Source organism: Eleutherodactylus coqui, chromosome 8 (genome assembly GCF_035609145.1).
Source record: "Eleutherodactylus coqui strain aEleCoq1 chromosome 8, aEleCoq1.hap1, whole genome shotgun sequence".
Lineage (NCBI taxonomy): Eukaryota > Metazoa > Chordata > Amphibia > Anura > Eleutherodactylidae > Eleutherodactylus > Eleutherodactylus coqui.
Genome location: NC_089844.1, coordinates 76,877,914 through 76,903,114, shown reverse-complemented (window position 1 = coordinate 76,903,114; position 25,201 = coordinate 76,877,914). Strand labels below are relative to the sequence as shown.

The following is a 25,201-nucleotide window of genomic DNA, read 5'->3' as shown; positions in this document are numbered from 1 at the left end:
GAGGGGAAGTCACTGCCAGACAACTCTGACAAAAGCCCCCTGAGCAACATAATTGAGCATGTTGAATGCAATATGTGTAATCTATAGTTCCCCCCTTCCCGACAGCTAGGCTGCCCCCATACATACTAGTTCAACTCTGGCTCAGCCAACTTTTACCTATAGTCCACTCTTGTGTGGGGCAGAGTGTAAAGGCAGCATAAAGCATTTCTAAACTCTCGCCCACAACCTGAAGGTTGCAAGCTCAATCCCCACATGTTCAGGTTGCTGGCTCAAGGTTGACTCAGCCTTCCATCCTTCTGAAGTCAATAATACAAGTACCCAGCTTGCTGGGGGGTAATAACTAAATTAATATAAAAATAACAAGTCCCTTCCACCATTATCTAACCATCCTATGGGAGTGAGAGGGACATCCAGCACTGTGGTCTAACTGAATTTTAGCTTTCCTCGAAGTGAATTATTTTTCAGTAGTCACTAGTATAAAGAGACATTAATGGGATATCATTTTAGACGGCAGTAATAAGCCAAAGAGTGTATCACCCCACAAACGTGTAAATAAATTCTAAAATGTGAATTTTTCCAAATTTTTATTAAACTCCTGATAATATTATTGCAATGTTTTGTAAAATGCGTTGCTTCCCCCCAGTCGTTGGGTATCCTAGGATGCTTATGAAGCCCTTTCATTTAATTGAGTGAACGCGGAGTTCTCTTGATTTCTTGATGTGTTGAGGATTGCTGCTTGCTCCTTTAATATGTTTTCAACCTTTCCCTCCTTCCTCCATTGTACCAGCCCATCTCTCCATCCCCTCTCTTAGCACTGTGCTGGCTGAACATGTGCCTATGCCCTTTATCTGTTGCTTTCATATCAGGATGTCTCCTTTCACGGTGAATAATTGATGTGGTTTATCAAAGAAAACCAACATGCATGCTTCATCAGGCTCACTTGAACCCTTTGATCAAAAAAATTATGCTTTGACTTGTGATATTATCAGCATCTGCTTGCATTCAACACAAAATCACTTTGAATTAAAAATTAACGACTCCCTGCTTAGCTTCTGAAAGCGTGTTCTTGGTCCTTCCCGCAGGGAACTCTAGAATATCAAGGGAGCAAGCGGAAGCCGAGGAAACTTGGGTAAATATCTATGCTCATTTTTTACGACTGTAAACAGACGTCCTTTTGTAAAACGGGAGATTTTTAAACATTGAAATTGTTTAATATCGGCCCCTGGATGTGTGTCTGACTATTACTAACACATGCCGAGTCCCCCACCTATAAAAGTGAGCTGTGTACATATGGAGCGGAGGTGACTTTACAGTAAGTACTGATTCAGTAAGGGCCTATTCACACAGGCGTATTTTTTGTCCGTACTGAGTCCATATTTTTAAGGACAGTATACGGACCCATTGAATTAAATTGATGTATTCAGACATGTGCTTTTTTACACGGACTAATGCTGCACGTAAAAGAAAATGGCAACAAGTCCAATTTTGGTCCATGTCTGCCCATTAGGGTCTATATACGCTTTAAAAAACACAGTGAATACGCTTTAGCATTCAAATTTACAGAATTTTTTTCTTGCACACCCTGCTTTCTGTGGATAGTGACAAAACTGGCATCACTTGCGCCTTCTTGATTTTTTTTTTGCACATGTAAAAAATGCAGTGAGCAAGGATGCAACACAGACATAGAAAACACACATATGCACCAAAAACACACATATGTAAGCATTGAACATGGTACGTTTTCATGCACTGAGGCTGCATTCCCCAGGGGCCATTTTCACGCATGAGTTCTGTCCAAGTCCAAGATTGTCAGAACACACATGGAAAAAGAACCGATCCATTAGAATGGCTTAATACATATAGGATTTTTCACTCGGACAAAGTTTGAAAACTCGCTGCATGCTCTATCTTTGTGCTGTCCTTGTCGAAGAATCGCCTATTATTTTCTATGGGAGTATTAAAAAACCAGCTCATACTCCCATGTCATGCAAGTGCTTGTGAGTGTGGCTGTTTTTTTTTTAATGCATGATACTATATGGGCACCGCATGATAGTCCATTTTTCACTGACCAATATTGCATTCGCCTGCGTGAATACAGCCTGAGGATGAAGTGGATGCGGAATCTCTACTGCACACTTAGCAACTCAAACAAGCTGCATCCAGACTAAAGGGAAACTTTGTTCAGGTTGGGGGAGATTGTGTCCACAAGCTGTCACATGTCTATGGTCTCTCATCTGTGTGGGTAAGCTTAGCTGCTGCTCAGGGTGTTGCCCATTCTGAAGTGTTACACATTTGTAGAACAACCCCTGAGGGAGCTGCGATGCCCGCTGTACTATTTGTCTACCAGACAAGACAGACTAGAATTTTAACTACTTAAAGGGGCAGTGCCAAGATATGAAACTATCGCCTATCACTGGTAGGGTTAGCTTTCTGATTGATGGATGGGCTCTGCCCGCTGGGACCCCTGCCTATCAGGAGAATGCGGTGTCTGAAGGTGCCCGCATGAACGGAGCAGAGGTTGCACATGTGTAACAGCACTCCATTCATTTCAAGCACTCAGCAATAGACTTCAAAGTGGAGCCGTGAAAAAGCGGCACTCACCAATAAATTCTTTTTTTTTTAAAAAAAAGCACAAATTACTTTGTTTCATGTGTAAAAATATACAGTAGAATAGAATCTCACAGCTGACACCGGCTGGCAACAGTATGAACGCTGATCGCAGCTGTTAACCCTGTAAATGCCAGTATCAGTTCTGACAGCGGCATTTAAATCCCCCTATCAGCTATGCGGGGCACCGAAACCCCCTGCCTCGATGAGACTGCGAGGCACCGTTTGGCTGCCATGTTGCCTTCTTAAGGCGTCCAGTGCTGCCTTAGCTGATTGCCCATCAAGCCTCACCTATTGCATGGCTTGATAGGCTGCCTGTCAGATGGCGGTATAATGTGATACCATAGTATTACATCATAGTGCAGGAGTGATCAAACGATCGCAAGTTCAAGTCTCCTATGTTAACTAAAAACAATGTAAAAATGAGTTTAAGAATGTTTTATTAATTATTAGAAAAAAAGTCCTACATTTATAAAAATATATTTCATACCACTGCATCTGTTCAAATACTGACCTATCATAGTAACACTTTATCTAGCCTTCAAAGTGCCAGAATTGAGTTTTTTTGGTCATCTCATCTCCAAGAGGCAATGTAATAAAAAGTGTTCAAAAGGTCATATCTCCTGAAAATGGTACCAATAGAAATTACAGGACGTCCCGCAAAAAAACGATCCCTTACACAACTAGGTCGACGGAAAACTAAAAAAAGTTATGGCAGCAAAAAACACTCTATAAATTTGGTATTGTTGTAATCGTACTGACCCATAGAATAAAGTCATCATGTCCTCTTTTCCGAACCCCCCCAAAAGATGGGGAAAGTTCAATTTTTTTCTCCATTTCACTTTATTTACATATTTTAAAACTTTTTTTTAGTATATTGTACATTATTGTATATATGGTACATTAAATAGTAGCATTCAAAAATACATCATCCTGCAAGAAACAAGCCCTCAGACAACTACGTCAATGCAGAAGTAAAAAAGTTATGATTTTTTGAAAGTGGGTAGGAAAAACTGAAAACGAAAATAAAAAAAGGGGGCTGCACCCTTAAGGCGTTAAGGGGGTTGTCAAGGATTAGAAATAAAAAGGTCTTTTTTTTTGAGAACCAGTGCCACACCAGTCACAGTTTGTATCAGCATTGCAGTTCTACTTCGTTCACTTGGATGGACCTGAGCTACAATTCTGGACATAGCCCATGGACAAGAGCGGCGCTGTTTCTGTTAGTCTTATATTATGCAATTATCATTTTTTATCTAAGGATTGGTTGTGCCATTCATAAAGCTGCACAAATACTGTAGCCGCGAAGGAAGCAGCAGCTTTACCTGGCCAGAGCTCTCAGAATGAGCTCATTTTCTTTACAAGTTAGACATAATTTATGGCAGGAGTGTAAATAGCCGCTGGAAATAAATTTTAAGCAGGCTCACTTTTCATTACTAAAAATCCATATAAAAGTAATCTAGATAGTTGCTGTGCAAAACTGGAATATGACTTTTTTTTTATCCGGCTGATTTATATTAATTCTTCAGTAAAATCTTATATGTTGGTGCTGGATTGATGGAATTTTACTGGACTGATTAAACAGGGATTTCCATTATGTTATTGTGACATTGCCCCTATATCAACCAGTAATTGGTTTTAAAATTGCTATGTTAAAGGGGTCCATTAAAGCCCAATTGTTCTACATTTATGAGCCATCACTCCCATTGACTGTCTTGGAGGAAGCCATTGGAGACAAGTTCACTTGACTGTTTCCGATACTCTCATTCATCTCAACGGAGATTAAAGTACATATAATTTCTTGTTCTTTGGGGCTCACAAAGATTATGCCCAGTCTAATTTTGCTATTTCCCTTTATACTAGCAAACGTGGAGGTAATTTGATGCTGTTTAATATGTGGGTTGAGGATAAAAAGTCAATGATAAAGCTCAAAACCATAGGGAGCTGTCCAACATAGTGTACAACTGAAGGATCAGATCTGCTGCCCAGAATGTCTTGAATCGGAGTGAAATCCTGATAAAATGTATTCATATTCGGTGTAATTAACAATGAAAGATTAAGCGTGGCCTTATTGTCCAAATAGTTGCTCAAAGTAGTCACAAAAGCACGCAAACAACTGTTTATGTGCTTCACCCCAGAGCTAATGTTGTGCATTGAGCATTTCCATAGGCTGTAATATTGTTCACTGACTAGTTAGAGCGCTTGAGGTTCTTTGGCAGGCATGTATTTAAAATATTGACCTCTTTCCAACACACACTTATTGGTTGCTGAGTCCACTGAATGCAGATAAATATTGTACGTGCAAGCGGTATTCAAATGAACACTTGCTACATCTTCTGTCGATGATCAAACAATCCAATAGAAATTGGATTGGAAAGGGTTAATACATGTGAGTGATCCTCGACCGAACAGTCCCCACTGGTCTTCGAAAGAACACTCTGTGTTCGGCACTGAGACCAGTGGGGACTGTTCGGTCGAGGATCACTCACATGTATCAATGTGTTTTGGGATGCAATGAGCATTCACTGGCAGGGTAAAATGTTCAAAAAAATGGAGGAAGCCGGTCAACATTTGGTGCAAGATGGACACTGAACAAGCTCACACTTCCCTGCAAAGGTGTTGGCTAGTCTTAAAAAACAATAATTGACTATTTACACCAGACAGTAGTGAATCAACGAGCGACTATTTTTAGGTGAACTGATATGCAGGGAATAGGGAATGAATTCTCGCTCGTCACATGGTCGGTGGCCATGTTAACACGGAGCATTGGCACCATCGAGTGATTTTTTTGGATAATAATTGTCCCATGTAAAGCCACCTGAAGGTAAATGCACATATGATAGTTTAGCGTGTAATCTGATCTGCAGCATAGGCAGACTGTCAGAAAGTCTTTACTACCAATCACAAAAGGAAATCATCTCCCATAATCCATCAGACTACATGGATACAAAGAAGAACTCTGAACATACATTTCTGCATGTACCATAGGTAGCCTGTATTACACCCAAGTCTGTTCATATTGTGTCTTTATGGTTCATCCACTTGGCACTTGGAAATGTTGTAACTAAATCTATTCTACTCTGTTATTGTTCATGTTACATCTTAAAAGCGGTTGTGGAGGATTGGAAACAAAGGCTCGGCTTTTTTCCTCAACCAGCATTACTCTTATCCAGGAACTGTGACGGGTACTGCAGCGCTGCCCCATTCTTTTAAAAAGGACTGACGAAAGCCCATGGACAAGAGGAGCAATGTTCCTAAAAAAAAACAACTTTTTTTCTAGTCTTGTACAACCCACCAATATCTACGAAGGACAACTATTAGAAGTTCATAGAGGAAATTTTTCCAACCAAAGCAACTCTTTAGGTTGTTTTAAGGAATTATGCAGAGAAATCTTGAAATCTCTGCTCAGGAACTGATTATTTAATTTTCTATTACTTGTTTTATCCTTTTCTCTCATTTAGTCAAATCAAACTATTAGATGGAGAGGATGAATATTACAAACTAATATCGGCTGCCGACTCAATTCCGGAGGAGGACCTACCAGTCTGCACCCCTTTAACAGACCAAGGAGAGTTTTTTGCCTCGAGCAAACGATCTATACATTAATGCAGACAAACTCGAAAAAGGTAAGAAGATTTTCTGTTTACTGCAAGGATAACGGGTTTTGTTTATGATGGTTATATTTGAGCACATATAATAACACCACTCTCCTGTTCCCAGTCATAGCCATAGGCCTGGCAAGGACCTGTTATATCAACAGGTCAACGATGGTGGAAGCTAAGAAAAACCTAGTATTTGCAAAAATATTTTTTTGATTCTTCTCCCCTACTAAATGACCGATAATTTTAAAAGAAAGAAATGGACAGTGAGCTATTTTTCCCAACAAAACAATAAAAACCATGACTGAAACCAACCGACTCCATTATAAGCCATTGGAGGTCTGTGGGGCACCAGTGCCATCCGTTGTATGCTAGATCCGGCAATGCATTCTGGTTACAAGCAGAAACCATTACACAAGTATAAATATAGAATTAGGCTCTTCATATCATGTGAAAAAGACTCAAAAGCCACAAATATAATCTCCCATATAGGAATATATTCATTCCTATATGGGAGATTATATTTGTGGCTTTTGAGACAGTGACTTCCGGGCTGGCTGCAGTATTCAGCTAGACACTGTAACATATTACCCATACAATGTGGAAACTGATCGGATCTCTTATGAATAAAGTAGCTGCTAAGTATATTAACTGCCTTAGTGGGAACTAAAATTCCCGCCTGCTAAATGGGCTGCTTCTGATTGTCTGAGCACTGTGACCAATCAGAGACAGCTCTCAACTTATGAATGACAGCTGAGAGCTGCCTCTAATTGGTCCCTGCACTCAGCCAATCAGAGGCAGCACCCATCCATTCAGGAATTCATGAATGGGTGAGTGCTGCCTCAGCTATTGAATGACAGCACTCACCCATTCATGAATTCATGAATGGGTGAGTGCTGCCTCTGATTGGCTGAGCACAGGGACCAATTAGAGGCAGCTCTCAGCTGTCATTCAATAGCTGAGTGCTGCCTCTGATTGGTCATAGTCCTCAGCCAATCAGAAGCAGGCCATTCAACAGGCCGGGATTTTAAATCCCCAGCTGCTGAATACTACTGAGAGCAGTGCAGGAGAAGAGCCAGCTGGACACGGCTGAGCCATGGCAGCTGAAGAAAGGAGAGTATTCTTTTTTTATTATTTTAATCACCGTTTTTTCTTGTTTTTTAGGAAAGGGTTATATTTAAAGCCCTTCCTGAAGAACAATTAAGGATGCTGGCAGCTGGATCCCCTACCGCAGCTGTCATCTGTGACAGCTGTGGTAGGGAATTCTTTAATACCCACAGGGATGAAGAATTCCTTTGCTGCATCAGTCACAGATGTGGAAGATGCAGCAGGGAATTCTTTTTCCTCGTGGGGATGAAGGAAACATCTGCCACATGCAGCAGATGTGTTCTTCATCCCTGCAGGGACACAGCAGCAGCCGACAGGTAAGTATTTTTTTTTTTACACTAAAATTCTTGTTTTTCAGGGAAGAACTTATATGTAGAGCTCTCCCCTGGAAAAAAATTCAGGGGTGCCGGCAGACTATTGCCTTTAATGGAGCCGCCGACAGCAGCCACGGCTCCATTGAAGGCAATACACGGACCTTCATACACGTGTGTTTTTGCACGTACATAGGTGCGCACCTATGTACGCACAAAAACACGCTCTTGTGAAGCCACCTTTAGGAAGTGGATATATAGCGATCAGCTCAGATATGAGGGGTTGTTATGGTGAGACAACCCTGTAAAACCATTTAGTTCCTTTTATTCACAAATAACTGTATGAGAAGACCAAAGGACCTGCTATGTTTAAATATGAAACACCTTATTTTTCTATCAGCTACCCTTTAGCACATTAGCTTAAAAACTGTAGAATTTGTCAGATTAAGCCAACATTAACTGGGAAATGAAGAGATATCTGACCAGTACAATGCCATGCAAAGTGTAAAAACTAACATAAAGTAATCAATCAGAAGTTGAAGAATTAAAGGGATATTCCAGAGACTGGGCAAAATTTTCCTAACATTTCCAGTTATTGCCATTATTCCAAACGTCCATCTAAATCATCTAACTGAACTTTCTACCTTATTTGCTGACCTGCACCACCGCTGCGTTCCAGCCAGCTTCAGATTTCCACATTGTTATTTAAAATGGCTACTGGGGAGTGCAAAAAACGACATCCCCCACAATGCCTCATTGCAGTTACTGACAACTGTGCAAACTGTCATCATTACAGAATATGAAGGCACTGAGCAGGTCTGACCAGTAAAACAGCAAAGCATGGATACCAATGAAGAACCAAGCAGGCAGGGGTGGGCTGTGGCACAGGTTGAGCAATATCCCTGCAGATCTGTAAAACAAGTTATAACATTACATTACAAGATTACATTTTATCGCCTCATGAAACATATAACTTTCACTTTGAATTGTCGGACTAACCCTTTAACTAAGTTTAATATTTAAAAAGTATTTCAGAAATATTGACCTTTCTATGTTTTATTATGGCTTTTTCCACACAGCAAAAACACTTGGCTGACATTATTGGCCAGACCCTGCAGCCAATAAGTAGCTGCACTTAACTTCTGCCTCAAAGGCCTTTTGATGTGTGTGGAGCCCTACTGTGCAAAAATGCATAATTAGGCTGCCTTCACATGGGCGAGAAAATCGCGTGAGATTTTTGGCTTTGCACAGATTTGCACAAATTGGGACCTATTCTTTTGAATAAGGTCATACACATGAGCGATGTTTTCCTGCATTGCACCGCGATGCGATGCAGGGAACAAATCACAGCAGGTTCTGTCTTTCTGCGTTTCTCGCATCACGCATTGTTTTCAGTAGGGCCGGCGGCAGCATCGCACCACATGCTAGGTGCACCCGATGTAAGATCTCCCATTAAAAAGTGATGCAAGGCTGTTTTGACATAAAAATGCCTTGCTTCTGTTGGTAAGTCACATGTTGGCCCGTGTGAAATTAGTCTTAGGGTGCATTCAGACGACCGTATATCGGCTGGGTATTCACGCCGACCGATATACGGCGTCTCTCTCTGCAGGGGGAGGAGGCTGGAAGAGTCGGGAGCAGTGCTCTGAGCTCCCGCCCCCTCTCTGCCTCCTCTCCTCCCCCTCTGCACTATTTTCAATGAGGAGAGGAGGGATGGGGGCAGAGCTAATTCCTGGAACTTAACGACACCCCTGTCCCGCCTCCTCTCATTGCAAATAGTGCAGGGGGGTGGAGAGGAGGTGGAGAGGAGGCAAAGAGGGGGCGGGAGCTCAGAGCACTGCTCCCGGCTCTTCCAGCCTTCTCCCCCTGCAGAGAGAGACGCCGTATATAGGCTGCCATGAATACCCGGCCAATATCCGGTCGTCTGAATGCACCCTTAGGCCTCGGTCAGATGACCGTTTTTTGGTCCGATCTGCAGACGCGCTTGCGATCTGCAGATCTATAGACCAAATGCATCCCAATGGGATCGGTCACATGTCTGCTTTTTATGCGGATGTGCGATCAATTATAGAACGCCTATGTGCGTTCTGCGCATCGCTGTGTTCTATATATGCGCTCAATGGGGCCGGCGGCAGCAGCGCCGACCCCATTGAGAACATACTAAAGATCGTTCTCCTCTGCCACAGCTGTAACAGCTGTGGCAGAGAAGAACGATGTCGCCCATTGAATTCAATGGAGCCGGTAATACAGCCGGCTCCATTGAAAGCAATGGGCTGCCGGCGAGCAGGGGCAGCTCTCAGCTGTCATTCAATAGCTGAGAGCTGCCCCTGATTGGTCCCTGCTCTCAGCCAATCAGAGGCAGCACTCACTCACCCATTCATGAATGGGTGAGTGAGAGCTGCCTCTGATTAGTGAGGGCTGTGACCAATCAGAGGCAGCCCATTCAGCAGGCGGGGATTTTAAATCCCCGCCTGCTGAATACTACACAGAGCAGTTCAGGAGAACTGCCGGCCGGCAGCGGCTGGACTCCGGCTGCAGGGAAAAGGGGAGTATAATTTTTTTTAACACATTTCAGGATGCTTTTCAGGGAAGGGCTTATATTTTTAAGCCCTTCCCGAAAATTCATCCAGCGCTCCCCGAGAGCCCATTGCTTTCAATGGAGCCGGCTGTATTGCCGGCTCCATTGAATTCAATGGGCGAACAGCGCTCCTTTGATGATCGGGCCCGTTTCGCCGAAAACGCTGCTAGCTGCAGATTTTTCGGCGAATCGTCGGCCCCGGTCACGCGATTTGCGGATGCGCATCCGTCATGCGATCCGCAAATCGCGTGAACAAAAGCCCGTCTGACCGAGGCCTTAGGGTGGATTGATATGTAGCATAAAAGTCTACTACAAGTAAATGAACTAGTGAAAACACGGTTCAGACTCCATGTTCCGTATGGAGTCTGAACCGTGTTTTCACTAGTTTGTTGGCTTGAAAAAGACCTTGTTTGTAGGTCGAAATGTCGCCTCTTTTAAAACTATGAAACAATAAAATATGCTCCTTTAATCAAGAAGCTATTTTTTGCATCATTACATGCTGCCACAGCTTTGCTATTGTATTGGAATCGTGGAAGGGGCTTAGGTCCATAGCCCCGTTGCTGGCTTTGCATGAATATTTTCGCTACAGAGAAGGAAACCTTTTGAATTTCTCTCTGTCCCCTCCCACCCCCAAGTTTTCTTTTCTGGTGGGGTCGAGTGAGTGCCGTGGTTCTTTTTTGCTAATTACTACAAGTAAATGTGCATCAAAATACTTTTATCATGGATGATACAAATTTTGGTACAAATTTGCCATGGAAATGCTGCAGATCTTGCTCGTTGCAATGCAAAGGGAATAATTTGCAGCAATTCTGCACCAATTTGTGTCAAATCCGCATCAAGATTTTTATGTCACCTGAGGGCTTAGTCACACGGGCGCATCGGTGCCCATGTTACTGCAGGTAGGAGACTGCCGTATTTCAAGACGGACGTCTCTCTGCAGCACCGGAAGAAAGAAGATGTGACCGACTTCATGTGTTCTTTCTTCAGCGCTGCGGGGAGTCATCCGTCTTGAAGTACGGCCGTCTTCTTCCTGCAGTAAGGGCACAGTCACACGGGCGCATCGGCGCCTGTGTACGGGTGCCAATGCTCCCGTGTGACTAAGCCCTGAGAATATTCTCTGAAGTAAAACAATCAAAACCAAATGGGTAACTCATTTCAACACTAAGGCCGGCTGCACACGAGCGTGACGGGCTCCGCCGCAGAATATTCCGCGGCGAAGCCCGTCACGGCGCTCCCCAGAGACCCCATACTTATCAGCAGATCCGGCGTTTTCGCTCCCGCATGATGCTTCCCCGCCCACCGCCGCGTCACATGACACGCCCACCGCATCACATGACGCAGCCGGCCGTGTCATGTGACGCGCCGGCTGCATCATATGACGCGGCGTAGGTAGGCGGGAAAGTGTTTTCACGCTATCTTCCACTGTGTTACAGCGGGAGAGAGCGTGAACGGACGGCTTCCATTGACTGCAATGGAAGCCGTCAGCGCGTACACCCGCGGCAAATAGAGCATGCCGCGGGTGAGGACGGGAGATTTCACGGTGCGGAATTCCGCGGTGGAATTCCGCACTGTGTGCCCTGAGCTATTAGGTTCAATAGAGGCCTGGGACAGGGGTCAGAAACGCTCTTTTCTCCTTAGGGAGAGCAACTATATACTATAAGAGCGTTTCTGACCCCTGTCCCAGGCCTCTCACTAGCAAAAGCCAGACTCCTACTGTACACTGATGATGGGCAATAACCCGGAAACAGCTGTATGTACATGGAGTCTGGCTTTGCTTTTGATTCCCAGTCATTGTAACAAGACTTGTATAAAAAGTCCCACTTTGACTCGAAGGAATGCTGCCTTTCAATAGGTGGCACTGTGGAGGATTTATTCCATCTCCCTTATTTGCATATTACCCAGAGGAGCGTGCGTGGCCATTTGAGTCTCCTCACTTAGTTTATAGTATATAGTTGCTCTCCCTAAGGAGAAAAGAGCGTTTCTGACCCTTGCAAACTAAATCACAGTCGCACAAACAAACTTGCAGTCGAGCAAATAAACACACAATCATTTACTCGCAACGCTGATTGGTGGTGAGCACCGGTGGGAACTGCTGCTGCTCCCCCGCCCCCACCAATCGGATTCTTCCCTTCCTCTTTCCATACACGAGTGCCGCTGTCACAGAGCTCTGGGGTTTCTGACCTCTGCTGCTCCTTCTGCTCCGTCACCCGGCACTATCCCCTGCACTGTCCCTGGGTGAGCTCAAAATATTTTCCCCCTATTTTCTGCCTCTAAAACGGGGGTGCGTCTTATAGACCGAAAAATACAGTATTTTTTATTATTATTATTCCCCTAGTCCCAGGTTGTCACACTGTCCCCCTCTGAAGATCACGCAGTGGATGACTCTTTTCAGATTGCCATACATGCACTGTCCCGTAGACTTGTATGGAAGAATGCAGAGACAGCAATCTGAAAAAAGTCAGATTTTCGTGTGCCAAACCTAGGAGTGGGGGAGTAAAAATAAATACATCAACCAGCTCCCTGCCACCTACCCTAACAGCACCAAAACTGTAGGGAGGGGACAGGTTCCCTTTAAGCTTTGTTCACATTACTGTTGTGGGTTCTGTTTTCCTGCTCTATTATGGGAACAGAAAACCAAAATCCATTGATCAAACGGATTCATCTTATGATGGAAAAGAACAGCGCCAGACGGACCCATCGACTATAATGGCGTCTATTCGGTTTCTCGAATAAAATAATGCATTATGCTACACTATGGCTGGGTTCACACACGGCGGATTCCCGTCAGAAATATCGCGGTTTGGCCGCAGCAAAAACCGCGAGATTTCCGCCGGGAGAACCGCCGCGGTTTAAGCCGTGGCGGCTTTGAAGCGGTCCGGCCGCATGCTTTTCCATTGCGGCCGGCTCTCCCATAGAGGAGAGCGCGGCCGTGACATAAACAAACAAATAACCGACTGTAAACAGACATGCTCAATCTTTTGAAACCGCAGCCGCGGTTTCAACCGGATTTACCGCAGCGGATTAGCCGTCCCGTGTGGACGAGGTTTATGAGAAACCTCGTCCGCATGGCTGGCTAATCCCGAGATTAGCGGCCGCGGGCGGATCAGCTGTGGCAGAACCGCCGCAAATCCGCCCTGTGTGAATGCAGCCTATCTCTTCCACGTTGTTTGCAGTAAACAGCGACTGGGGCTCCTAATGGAACCTCTGATGCTGATGTAAACATAACTTAAAGAACAACTTTAGTATTTTAAACTTTTGACGTCAGAGCAACATGTCAAAAGTTTTAATCAGTGTGGTTCAGTGTGCTGTGCCCCGTGTTGAGAGGCACTTACCTAAGCACTGTGCCCCTTGTCTGCTTCTTGTCAGCTCCTCTTGTCAGTTGAATTCGAACTCATAAAAAGTCTATAGCAGGGTTTCCCAACTCCTGTCCTCAGCAGGTCATGTTTTCAGGATATCCTTTAGTAAGAACACCTGTGGTAATGTCTGACAATAATTACATCACCTGTGTAACACTGAGGAAATTCCGATTACATGACCTGCTGGGATCCATGAGGACTGGAGTTTGGAAACACTGCTCTAACTAAACACATCCTCTGTATAGAACTCTATATGTCTGTCTTCATCTAACAAGAGGAACTAACAGGCGGCCCCCTAGTTCTAGCGATCAGCGGTGATCTCAACACCCGGACCCCACTGATCAAAACTTTTGAAATATCAGAAGTTTCTAAAAAGTGCAGTTATTCTTTAAGGGCTTATTCAGACGACCGTATATGGGCCGGAACTTAGCTCTGCCCCACCCTGCCCCTCCCATTGCAAATAGTGGAGAGGGGGTAGAGAGGAGGCAGAGAGGGGGCGGGAGCGGGAGCGGGAGCTCAGTTCACTGCTCATGGCTTTCCAGCCTCCTCTCCCTGCAGAGAGGGACATCGTATATCGGCTGGGTGTGAAAACCCGGACGATATACGGTCATCTGAAGCCGCCCTAAAACATAGGCTGCCTGCACACAACTATGTTGTGCCACGAGCCAGGCAGAATCCGACCCTGTGCCTGGCTCGTGGCACCACATACCTGTCCGGATTCTTCTTTATTCTGTACTGTTGATGTGTCGGCTGTCACGCCTGGCACATGCGAAGTGCAGGTTATGCTGTGCCGTCGCTAGGCGATGACACGGATCCCGCTACCTTTCTGCAGTGATGATTGTGAAAGGGCCGCGGGTTGGACGGCTTTCATTGACTTCAAGGGAAGCCGTCTGCACAGAATCCGCCTGGAAATAGAGCATGCTGTAGGAAGAACCACTTTTCCATAGCAAGCTACGGAAGGTATTTGCTGCGGAATCTGGAGGCACTGCAAATCGGCCTGTGTGCAGCCAGCCAAAAAGATAACGTATGCACAGGACCATGTGTTCTAAAACATAAGAGGCAAAAACCAATCCTCCCTGCCATGTGTCCTGAGATCTACAAGTACAGATACGACATTTGGGCTGGAATCATATCAGCACTTACACCGTATTATAATGCTGTACTTTAATAATTGAAAGCTTGAGGTCTTTTCTGTATTCCTAGCAATCCTTTAAAATCTGCCCTGCAGCAGTGGCTGGATCAAGAGATCAAAGTGTCCTTCTATGTCAAATGTTTTTTTTCTCTCTCCCTGCGCTTTCATCCGAGTTTCCTATGTCCCATTCATGATCTTCCAATAAACACTTCAACAACAGGGGGAAAGCTTGAGACTTCAGCCTCTGTTTCCGGCCTCTTTTGTGACACAGCTGTATGTTGTACCAGCTTTAAGTCTTTGTTTTCAGCTTTGCTGTGATGAAGCCCTGGTCTTAGTTTTATTAAAAAGTAATCACATCCAGACGGCTCTAGTGCGGGATAAACAAAACATCTCCATTTACTCCTCCATGATAGCGCTCAACTAGTTTTTATTGAAGACACATTTAGGCTGACATCAAAACTACTGAGGCAGCGTTATTCGGCACGGCCTCAGGACTTCAAAAGAACCCAAAGGTTTGTGTTTCTCATGGATTGTTCTCCGGGTGAAGAAGACATTGTTGCAAGTAGCTATCGATTCCCATTGTTCCAAATGTGTGGGATTAACAAATTCAAGTCAAGCAACATATGGGATCCGTCTCATGATATGCAGAACAGGATGCAACCTGACATAACGCACCACCTGTCAGGCCGGCGCGGCGCTCCGGGGGAAAAACCAACAACTTTTTACACTGCAGGTGTTGCTGAAATGGATTTCCCATGATGCAAAGTTAGTTGTGCCGCTTGGGATATGTTCTGGGGAAACAGCTGGAAGATAGACCTGAAAATAGACTTCTATGTTATATATGGAAATGGAAATTGTTTAGACTGAAGGAGATTATGTTGCAAAGCTGTAAAATGATACAATGTTATACTGTTATTAAGCATCCAATTTAACCCCCTAACAGCCATATTAAATTGGGGAAAACCCTCCTGGAAATGTCTTCTTTTTTTTTTATTGTAGATTTTTAATGTATCTCCCATATATTTGGCACAGAACGCCATTTTTAACATCTTTTGACCGTATTTACATATGCAAAATATTGCTTGCACAATACATAGTGAATAGGACACCTCGATTTCAATGGGTTCGTTCACTTAAGAAAGAACTTATTTTTACCTGCGCATTTTGACATGTACAAAAAAACAAAACGGAATCCTTTATTTTGGATTTATTTTAAATGCGTACCAAAAGTCCTCATAGAAGTCATGGAGTTGGGCAAATGCATGCAAAATACGCTAGCAGATGCATGAAACACTGCGTGGTTGCACAGGAAATAGTACACATCTTGAACTCCTTAAGGCCCATTTAGACACAACGATTACTGCTCAAAAGATGTTGCTCAAGCGACTTTTGAGCAATCATTGTTGTGTCATTTACAGCGCAAGATGATCACTCAAGATGAGTGATCACCTTGCGCTGCCAGCGGAGGACGCAGAAGACAAGCGGGGACACCCCGCTTTTCTTCTGCATCCTCCGCTTGTCTTCTGCATCCAGCTGTTCCCCCGCTCCGAGCACCCAGCTGTTATACAGCCAAGTACTTGGAGCGGAGGATGCAGAAGACAAGCAGGGTGTCTCTGCTTGTCATTTGCATCCAGCTGTTTTCTACATGGAGCGCCCTGCTGTTATACAGCCAAGCGCTCAGTGCCGGGTATGGAGAAGAGAGCTGGACCGCTCTGTTCTTCATACCCAGCCAGTCATCATGGAGCGGGATACAGCTGAAACAATAGTATCAGCTGTATCCCGCTGTGAATCCCTGATAAGGCTCATCCTTGTCTTTCAGCACGCTGAAATACAACGATGAGCAACGGGAGAACAAAAACTGCACGATGTCAGTGTAGTTACACACAACGATTATCGCTCAAAAGATGGCTTTTGAGTGAATTTTGAGTGATAATCGTTGTGTCTAAAGGGGCCTTTAGACTAATAAGCCATTCAATGGCTGGGAGCATTGGTGCTGTTTATTCCTTCTGGCCAGAAGCACCTTTTAAATGTCCTGCTGTAAGTAGCGGGGAAGCTACTGGCAGTGTAGGAGTTCCCATTAACTCCTGCTTCCATAGGAGTCAGTGGAAACTCCTACAAGACGCGCACCTATGTCCTATCTTTTTTAGGTGCGCGCTGTTTTGCGCTTCAAATTCCGCGCATATGAACACTTCTATAGGAAGCCACTGGTTCTATTAGAAGCGTGGATTATGCGTGCGCAAAACACACGCTTGTCTGAATGAGGCCTAAAAACGGAGACAAGCAAGCTGATGATATTACAGCTTTTTTCCCCCCTCCGCTAAAACGCCACAGACAGGACATGCTGCGTGTGATTTTGCGCACATAAAATACGTGGCGCACAAATGCTAATGTGAGAGGCCCCAATTGAAATACTTGAAAGTTTAGTGCAACAAAAAAAACGTTCCTGTGAGAGTGGCCTGGGCGTTCACCATGTGGTATAAATATCATGTTCACTTTATTCTACGGGTCATTACAATTCTGACATCAAATATACTTTATCTTTTACTTCTCTTGCACAATATAGACTTTTTGTGTGTCATCACATTCAGGCCGGTTTCACAAGGCCGAGAGTCTCGCGTGAGTTTTGTGCGTTGCGGAACTCATAAGACTTCTTTTGAATGGAGTCATGCACATGAGCGATGTTTTTTGTGGCATGCTCTATTTTTTCACATTCCCCAGAACACCTCAGCCATTGATTTCGATGGTACCTTAAATACATCGCCTGGCTCTCGCATGTGAGTGCGATGTGATGATTCCTCTCTAAGGACCGGAAATTCACGGAAGCGGTGCAAGGTATTTTTGCCTGAAAATTGCCTCGCATTCGCAGACTAAACGCACGTTTGCGAGAGCGATATCAGGCTGAGTTTCTAGCCCGTATGTAGGTAGCCTCAGGATCCGAGCATTTTTATTTTTCAGTTGACAGAGCTGTATGAGGGCTTGTTATTTGTAGGGGGGGAATTCCTTCTTCTCCCCTGCAGGGATACCTTGGCATCTGCGCTGCTGTGGAATTAATTAGCCTTTGCCGGCCTCCTCGCATAGTCTCCTACTGGATTTTCTGCAACAAGATAGGTCAAGAGTCAGACCTTTTTTTTCCCGCAGCAGGGAATTTCAGTTACTGAATTCTGCCGCTGATGTCCTATCTTTTTTCATGCAATTTTTTTAACGTAGCTACAAATTGTTTACCTGAAGGTTTCCATAGAAAACAATTAGTTCTATTAGTCCCAATTTTTTTTTGACGCATGTAACTTTGCTGCAGAAAATCATCCATGTGAAGGGGGCCTCAGGGTCTTTGAGATGAGACGATTCTCGTTTGAATGAGCGAGCGATGACACCACTACCTCGTTTGCACTTGTGCCGCCTGTTTAGACAGGCAAATGCATTGTTGGCTCGTTCAAACGAGAATCGTTCAGAATCGTTCAGTCCCTTGTCTATCGAATGAGAGGCACTGAACAATTGCTGTTTAAACCGAATGATAAATGAACAATGATCCATGGCATTCCGCACCTATTCAAACTAATGGAGCATCCACATGTCTGCTCACGTGAACGGACAACGAAAAGAAAATTGTAACATGCTCTATTTTTGCAAGTCAATGGAAGCTGTCCGACCAGTGGCCCTTCCACAACTGACTAGGTGATAACGTGGGAAAAGCATGAATTTAAAAGAAAAATCAGTACTGCGCATGTCCGATGGCGAGCCATGCGGACCATCCACAGTATAGAAAAAGAAGAGAAACTACATGTACAGGTGGACCATAGTTATCAATCACAGTACAGCGTTGACGTTATATCATAAGAAATGAAAGCTGCACTGTGATAGGTTTTAATGGGCAACAAAGATTTTCTTTTAGATAAAGTATGGTGCCGGGCTACTTTTCCATGGCCCACCCTGTAGATGCTATGGTGAGGCACAGCAGGTAGTTACATAATGCATCCATCCACATGAGGGCAGAGTTGTTTTGATAACAAACCGCACCACATCAGGCTAAGATGTGTATATATATATATATATATATATATATATATATATATATATATATATATATTAGATATAGTCACCGTCCTGGGACAGGCTTTCTACTAGTTTATGTATAATTTACACCAGTAACTGCCATAGATTATATCAGAAATCTATTCCAATTTCTTAGTAGGTGGTTGTCTGGTCAGTGGTAGCGAGACTATGCATCATGGGTGGAGCTTGCATGCAAGGCTTTCTCTCAGCAGCTAATTAATCCCTAATATGGCTAATTCTGACTCCCTAGCCAGGAGTATCACAGCACTCCTACTGGGTTTTTGTGGCACTGCAGGATTCCATGGCACCCAGATTGAGAATCACTGACTAAAGTGGTAGAGAGGCCCTTTGCCCCACCTTCCATTTACATAAGATCCCAGGTGCCTAGGTGCTAACTCCACCCCCATAGCTAACCTCCTGACTACATCTACTATATGTACATTAGCTAGGTTTTGTAGTAGTGTGGATTTATGTAAACGATGGGGCAGATAATGACACTGCATCATGTAGACCCTGTGGGTGGTCATGGTCTAGAAAAGGAGGTAGGGAGAATTTCCAAATTTTCTGTAAAATGAGCTCTCATATACGCAAAATGTATGGGATTGAAAAAGTATTTGTAACCAAAAGAAGTTTTATTCTTTTGGAGAATCCTGCTTAAAATCGTCTGATTGGTGAGGATCTAAACATTGGGATCCCACAATTCATTAGAGTGAAGGGGCAGGGGTGCTAGGTAAACCACAGCGGCACAATTCAATCTTTACTTAGGCTTCTTTTAGACGAGCTGATTCTCATTTGCACAAGTGAGTAATGTCATCGTACAGTACTATGCGCAAATGTACCCCATACAACCTCGTTCAATATGTTGCGCTGGGATGAGCGTGTTTGCATATATGGTGCTGTGAAGAAGCTCTTAAGGTGCCTACCCACTAGCGATATGTTTTTTTGCGATGCGAGAGCGAGTGAAAACGCATGATTATGAAACCACTGGTTTTCAATGGTTTCATACTCATTTGCAATTTTTACACTGAAGCCTCACAGTGCAAAGAAAATGTTTTAATATCGCTCATTGTCCTCAATGCGGCCGACGGCAGCAGCGCCGGCCCCATTAAGACATAGGGAGTACATCGCGGACTTCTGCCACAGCTGTGACAGCTGTGGCAGGGGAGTCCTTCATCCCCACGGGAACCACAGGGATGAAGGAATCCTCTGCCATAGCTGTCACAACTGCGGCAGTGCTACTGCGGCCCCATTGAAAGCAGTGGGTTACAGGCAACCCACTTTGCAATGATTTTCGGGGAAGGGCCTGAAAATTCATAATTCAATGAATGGCTGAGTGCTACCTGTGATTGGCTGAGCGCTCAGCCAATCAGACCAGCACTTTCTTGGGGTGGGGATTTTCCAATCCCCGGCTTCCAGAATTTTTTTTAAACTTTTTTTTCAGCTAGGGATGATTTTCAGGGAAGGGCTTATATTTCAAGTCCTTTCCCAAAAATCATCGCTGTGGCAGAAGTCCACAATGTACTCCCTATGTTTTCAATGGGTCTGGCTCTGCTGCTCCCGGCCCCATTTAAAACAATGAGCGATATCACAGAGTTTTCTTAGCGCTGCGAGGCTTGCGTTTTCACTCGCATCACAAGAAAACATATCGCTAAGGGGTAGGAGCCCTTACCACTCCTGAGCCTCCCCTGTGAAGATACTTTTCTTGAATATCGATATTTTGCAATTCCAGAAACATTCCCAGTCTTTCTTTGAGTCATTATGGCCCCTATTATTCAGACCCCCACTGATCAGACAATGATGTAATACAGTATCCTAGCCACATGTCCCCATTGCCTATGGTAAAAACACATTGGAACTATAAACCTACACTTTAACGCTCTGCTTCAGTCACATTCGAAAAAGTGTTAGAAAAGCACTCAGCGTATAGTCCAAACATACCAAGAGGGCTGCGTTCACCCAATGGATCCTTTTGGTATCTGCTAGGCTATACGTTGGAATATGTTTTTTATGTTTTTTGCTGTACATACAATAATAGCATAGTAGACTACATCATTCTATGCAGAGGCATCCAGTAAAAGATGGTATACCATTGAGTATATGGGTTTTTTTTCTTAACATGGAAGACTATGGACGACATTTACCACTGTATCCCAATAACTCCTATGGATGGCTCCATCCAACATGATGTGAACAGAGATTTGGGTTATAAGTTTTTGGTTCATTATGGAATAATCATTAGATTCTGTTCATTTTTTTTCATAATTTAGTGCAAAATTTAACATTACCTCTAGCTCTAGCTCCCAGAAGTTATTGCTATAAATAATGAAGCATTTAGTCTCTCTTTATTGCATTATGCTATAGAGTTGAAATAGTATCTGCCATAGCGAGGGAGGTGCGGGCTGCACAGCTCATACGTTTTTTCTGTCTGAGCTGCTGTGCATTGTTAATCATTTTGATAGGCTCTATTTAAGTGCAATTTATGTAACATTTTTTTTTTTAAAGCCTTCCTTTCAGAGTGATTTTTAATATACTGCGTTTGATCTACTGTTGCCACGTGGAGATAAGAATGAAAGCTAAGACGTCTGAAAATTGGCTTCTAACCAAAGCCATCAAATCACTAAGTAGTTGACTGCACACAAACTAATAGAAAGGTCTGATTGAGGCATAGCACGTCTCAGCATCTGAAACCAAAATGAATTGATGTGCTCAGGAGAGCTACTTGTGGGGACCTACTTGTAAGGGGACTCAGAGGTCGCTATTTAATCTGAGTCAAGGTCTTTTGCACAAAGACTGAACATGACTACAGTTCAAAATGTCCCATATTAGCTGGGCTGAATTTACTAATTGCTGTAAAGTAACGGTCCTAAAATTATACAATATGTCAGGAAAATCTTTTTGCTCTTGCTGTAATCCCTGGGCTCGTGCATTATGTTTGTGGCTTATAGAGAGTGTATTACTACATATATATTTTTACTAAATAAAACCAGATAGTGGATTTATTTAGTATAAATATAAATATATATATTTAACTTCTATTTAAAAAAATAATAACTGTAGATTTTTTCTTTTCAAATTTTTTTTTTACATGACCATCTTTTTGGAGCTGCAGTTAATAACATTTATGTTGCAGTAGGTTTTTGTTTTCGTTCACGGAGGTCTGGCTTATGCTAGTGCTGTTTTGGATTTTCCTCTCCTCTTTCTCTAGTACTGGTGGGAGTATCTATGGGAGTGCTCTGTTACCTGTTATAGCTGCTTAGCAATTAGGGGGGCCTTTTATTCCTGTCTTGGCAGTGAACATGTGCTGATTATTCTCAGTCTTCATCTGATGGTTGTTGGAATCAGAGCTGGATCTTGGTCTCCTGTTTAACCTTGCTCATCTCAATCTAAGTACTGTGGTTATTAGTGATAGTTGATTTCTTATTTAGTTGTTTACTTCTGTCCCAGATAGGGGCAGTGAGTGGACAAGGATCGTGGGTCTGGTGTGTTCTTATCAGGGCAGGACATCCGCTATAGGCAGGCACAGTCTCTTATTCTAGTCATTTAGGGAAAGTTACCCTCTCCATCTGTTATTCCACATGTCAACTATGTTGGTTTGTGTTCTTTGTTCCAACATGTTAACATAGCCCAGGAACTGTTCGGGGGACCGGTTTTGGTTCATCCTAGTCAGATGTGACAATTTAGAGAGATACTTTACAGTTGCCTCATCGGCCATTCACACAATGGACAGGAGTTGACCTATTGACTTCTATAAGGGTGGCTGCAGATGATCATATCCGCAGTTGTGCATACTTCAGTGCAACATATTTGCACTGTGAATGAGGTTTGATAAGGTAGATTTGCATGTGTATCAGCACATAGTACTGTACTTTTGCACATGCATGGCCAGTTCACATGTGTGCAACAAACCTCCTCTGTGACATAAAAAGCTATTTAGCCTATTAAAGACCAGATATGCTCTTTTTTTCACGAAATTGTGCAGCGTATTATGCATTTGCATGTTCAATATAGAGCGCTCTTTTGCACACCTCCCATAGACTAATATAGGGGCCTTGGTGTGCAAATACACATGAAAATAGGGCAAAATACAGAAGTTAGAGCGAACACATTGAAATCAATGGGTTCTATTCTCTGTGTATTGCGCAGGTAAACTTTATGCACACAAAAACACCCGTCTAAAGGATCATTAAGTATCATAAACAAAAACCAGCTGGGGCGCTGTTCTCAAAAGATGATGTGCTAATAATGTAAAGCCATCCCGATGAAGACTCCATCCGTAAGCGCATTTTGGTTGCGCAAATGCACCGTGTGTTTGCGTGACCAAAAATTGATTATGCGTCCATTTTTTGGCCACTCCGCTGTAATCTTGTGTGCACAAATGCAGCACGTTTTTGCGCACACAAAAAAATTACACACAAAATCACAGTGATTGTGCAGTGAATACTGTCGCATTTTCGCATGTCAGTCGCATTTACGCTGGCCCATTGATTACAATGGGCTTTTGCAGTATACAAATGCGCACCGAGATAGGTCATGTCACAGATTTTTTTCTTGCGATTACACTCACGTAAAATCAATCATCTCTATTCACTGCATATTATGCAAGCACAATTTGTAAATCTGCTCATGTGAATGAGGCCTTAGGAACAGCTCTGCCAGAAACCAACAAAGGCCAGCAGCTTTTTGAGCATGAATCACCTAGAACTGTCAAGTTTCGTTTTTGAAGCGTACATATGAAGTTGTGCTCATGTCTTGGCACAACCATACCAGATAGGTGCTTTTAAAGTTACTACACCAGATAGCGCCTCCTGTTTTTTCTCCCTTGCCATTGTCTCTTCCCTTTAACCCCTTGAGTGGCACGCCCGGAAAAGTTCGGTGACAAGCTCCACTGCCCATAGTGATATACCCCGGAAGATTTCCGGGCTATGTATCACTATGGGAGCTGCAGAGCACAATGCCACAAGCTGTGGCACTGTGCTCTGCCTGCACAGACCCACAGAGAACAAAGCAAGGGCTTTGAAAAACCAGCAGAAGATATTGCCGATATGTCGGCAATGTCCTGCTTTGTTTACAGGTTGCCATAGAGACCATCGGCTTGTCAGAAGCAAGCCGACGGTCTCTGTGACAGGGAGAGCTTAATGCTTGGCTATCAGAGGACAGCTAGGTATCAGCTCTTACAGCAGAGATCAGAGAAAACCTCCGATCTCTGCTGTGTTAACCCTTTACATGCGGCAGTCTATGTGACTGCAGCATGTAAAGGGCTGTCACTTCAGCATGTAAAGGGCTGTCACCATCGGACCCCTGGAATGTGATCAGGGGTCCTGATGGGTCCCTGTGGAAGTCCCCTAAAGGGACAAAAAAAAAAAAAATTTAAAAAAAATTAAAAAAAAAAAAGTTAAAAAATTATTAAAAAAATAAAAAAAACACTTGTCTCCCTTTACTTTGTAAAAAAATCAAAAATACAATCACACATGTGGTATCCGTGCGTCATAATGACACAGAGAAGGAAGTTAATACATTATTTAACCCCTTAATGACATGGCCCCTTTTTTTCTTTTTTCCCCATTTCTTTTTTTCCTCCCCCCTGTTTAAAAAATCACAACTTGCCCCGCAAAAAACAAGCCCTTATATGGCCATGTCAATGGAAAAATGAAAAAGTTATGGCTCTTGAGACGCAACTGCAAAACTAGTTGAAATTCAATGATTAGACCATTTTAAAAAACCTGCCCTGGTGGGCACGACAGGGTGGTAGGAAACCTGCCACTCAAGGGGTTAAGGTTCACCATCAACTTCTATGGAAGAGTGATGGTGGCATGCTCTGTGCAGAGGTCATTGTTGAGGGATGGGGAGGAGTTGGGCTGTGCCAAACACTTATGTATTATGAATGGCGATTCCTGTGTTATCCATATATAGATCTTTTCCTACCATTGTAATCCTGTCTGTGATGATAATGAGACGAATGCTGAAAAGTTTTCTCTACAAAATAGGAAGTGTCAGACTATTGTTCAGCCTAGTAGTCAGGGTGAAAACTGCAGGATTTTAGGACTTTTGTAAAATATAGATTTTAACTGAAAATTAAAACGATCACCAAAAATTCTTCAAAAATATTTAACAAAACTTGATTTATTCAATTGGTCATTTTCTGATGAAACGTTCCCTTTAAAGAGGTTTACCAACTTGAGATATGCCATCAACGACATCCAAAGCATATGTATTTAAGGTGAGTATTTGCAAGATCAGAGGTGATGAACTCAACAGAACGTTTCAGAGACGTTTCACACAGGTGAATTCTTTCCGCAACATCGTGCAAGCCTGATTTTGATGCGAAATTGAAAATGCCAGAATTCTGCCAAAATTTTAAATATGCAGATTTTGATCCCGCATGGCAAATTCCACTGTGTGCTGCTAAAATATTACACCTGTGTGAAAAGTCCCTTATAAAACTTTTTCAGGGTTGAGGTACAGAGAAT

At 43.4% G+C, this 25,201-nt stretch overlaps 1 protein-coding gene across 1 annotated transcript in view; it reads left to right on the top strand.

Moving 5' to 3' along the window:
• Positions 1-25,201, top strand: part of MYO3B (myosin IIIB) — a 449,841-nt gene that overhangs the window by 408,659 nt on the left and 15,981 nt on the right. Inside the window, exons 32-33 of the mRNA XM_066575886.1 lie at positions 1,083-1,129; positions 6,066-6,230. Coding sequence (XP_066431983.1) covers positions 1,083-1,129; positions 6,066-6,210 — 192 coding nt within the window. The 3' untranslated portion in view covers positions 6,211-6,230. The remainder of the gene's footprint in view (positions 1-1,082; positions 1,130-6,065; positions 6,231-25,201) is intronic.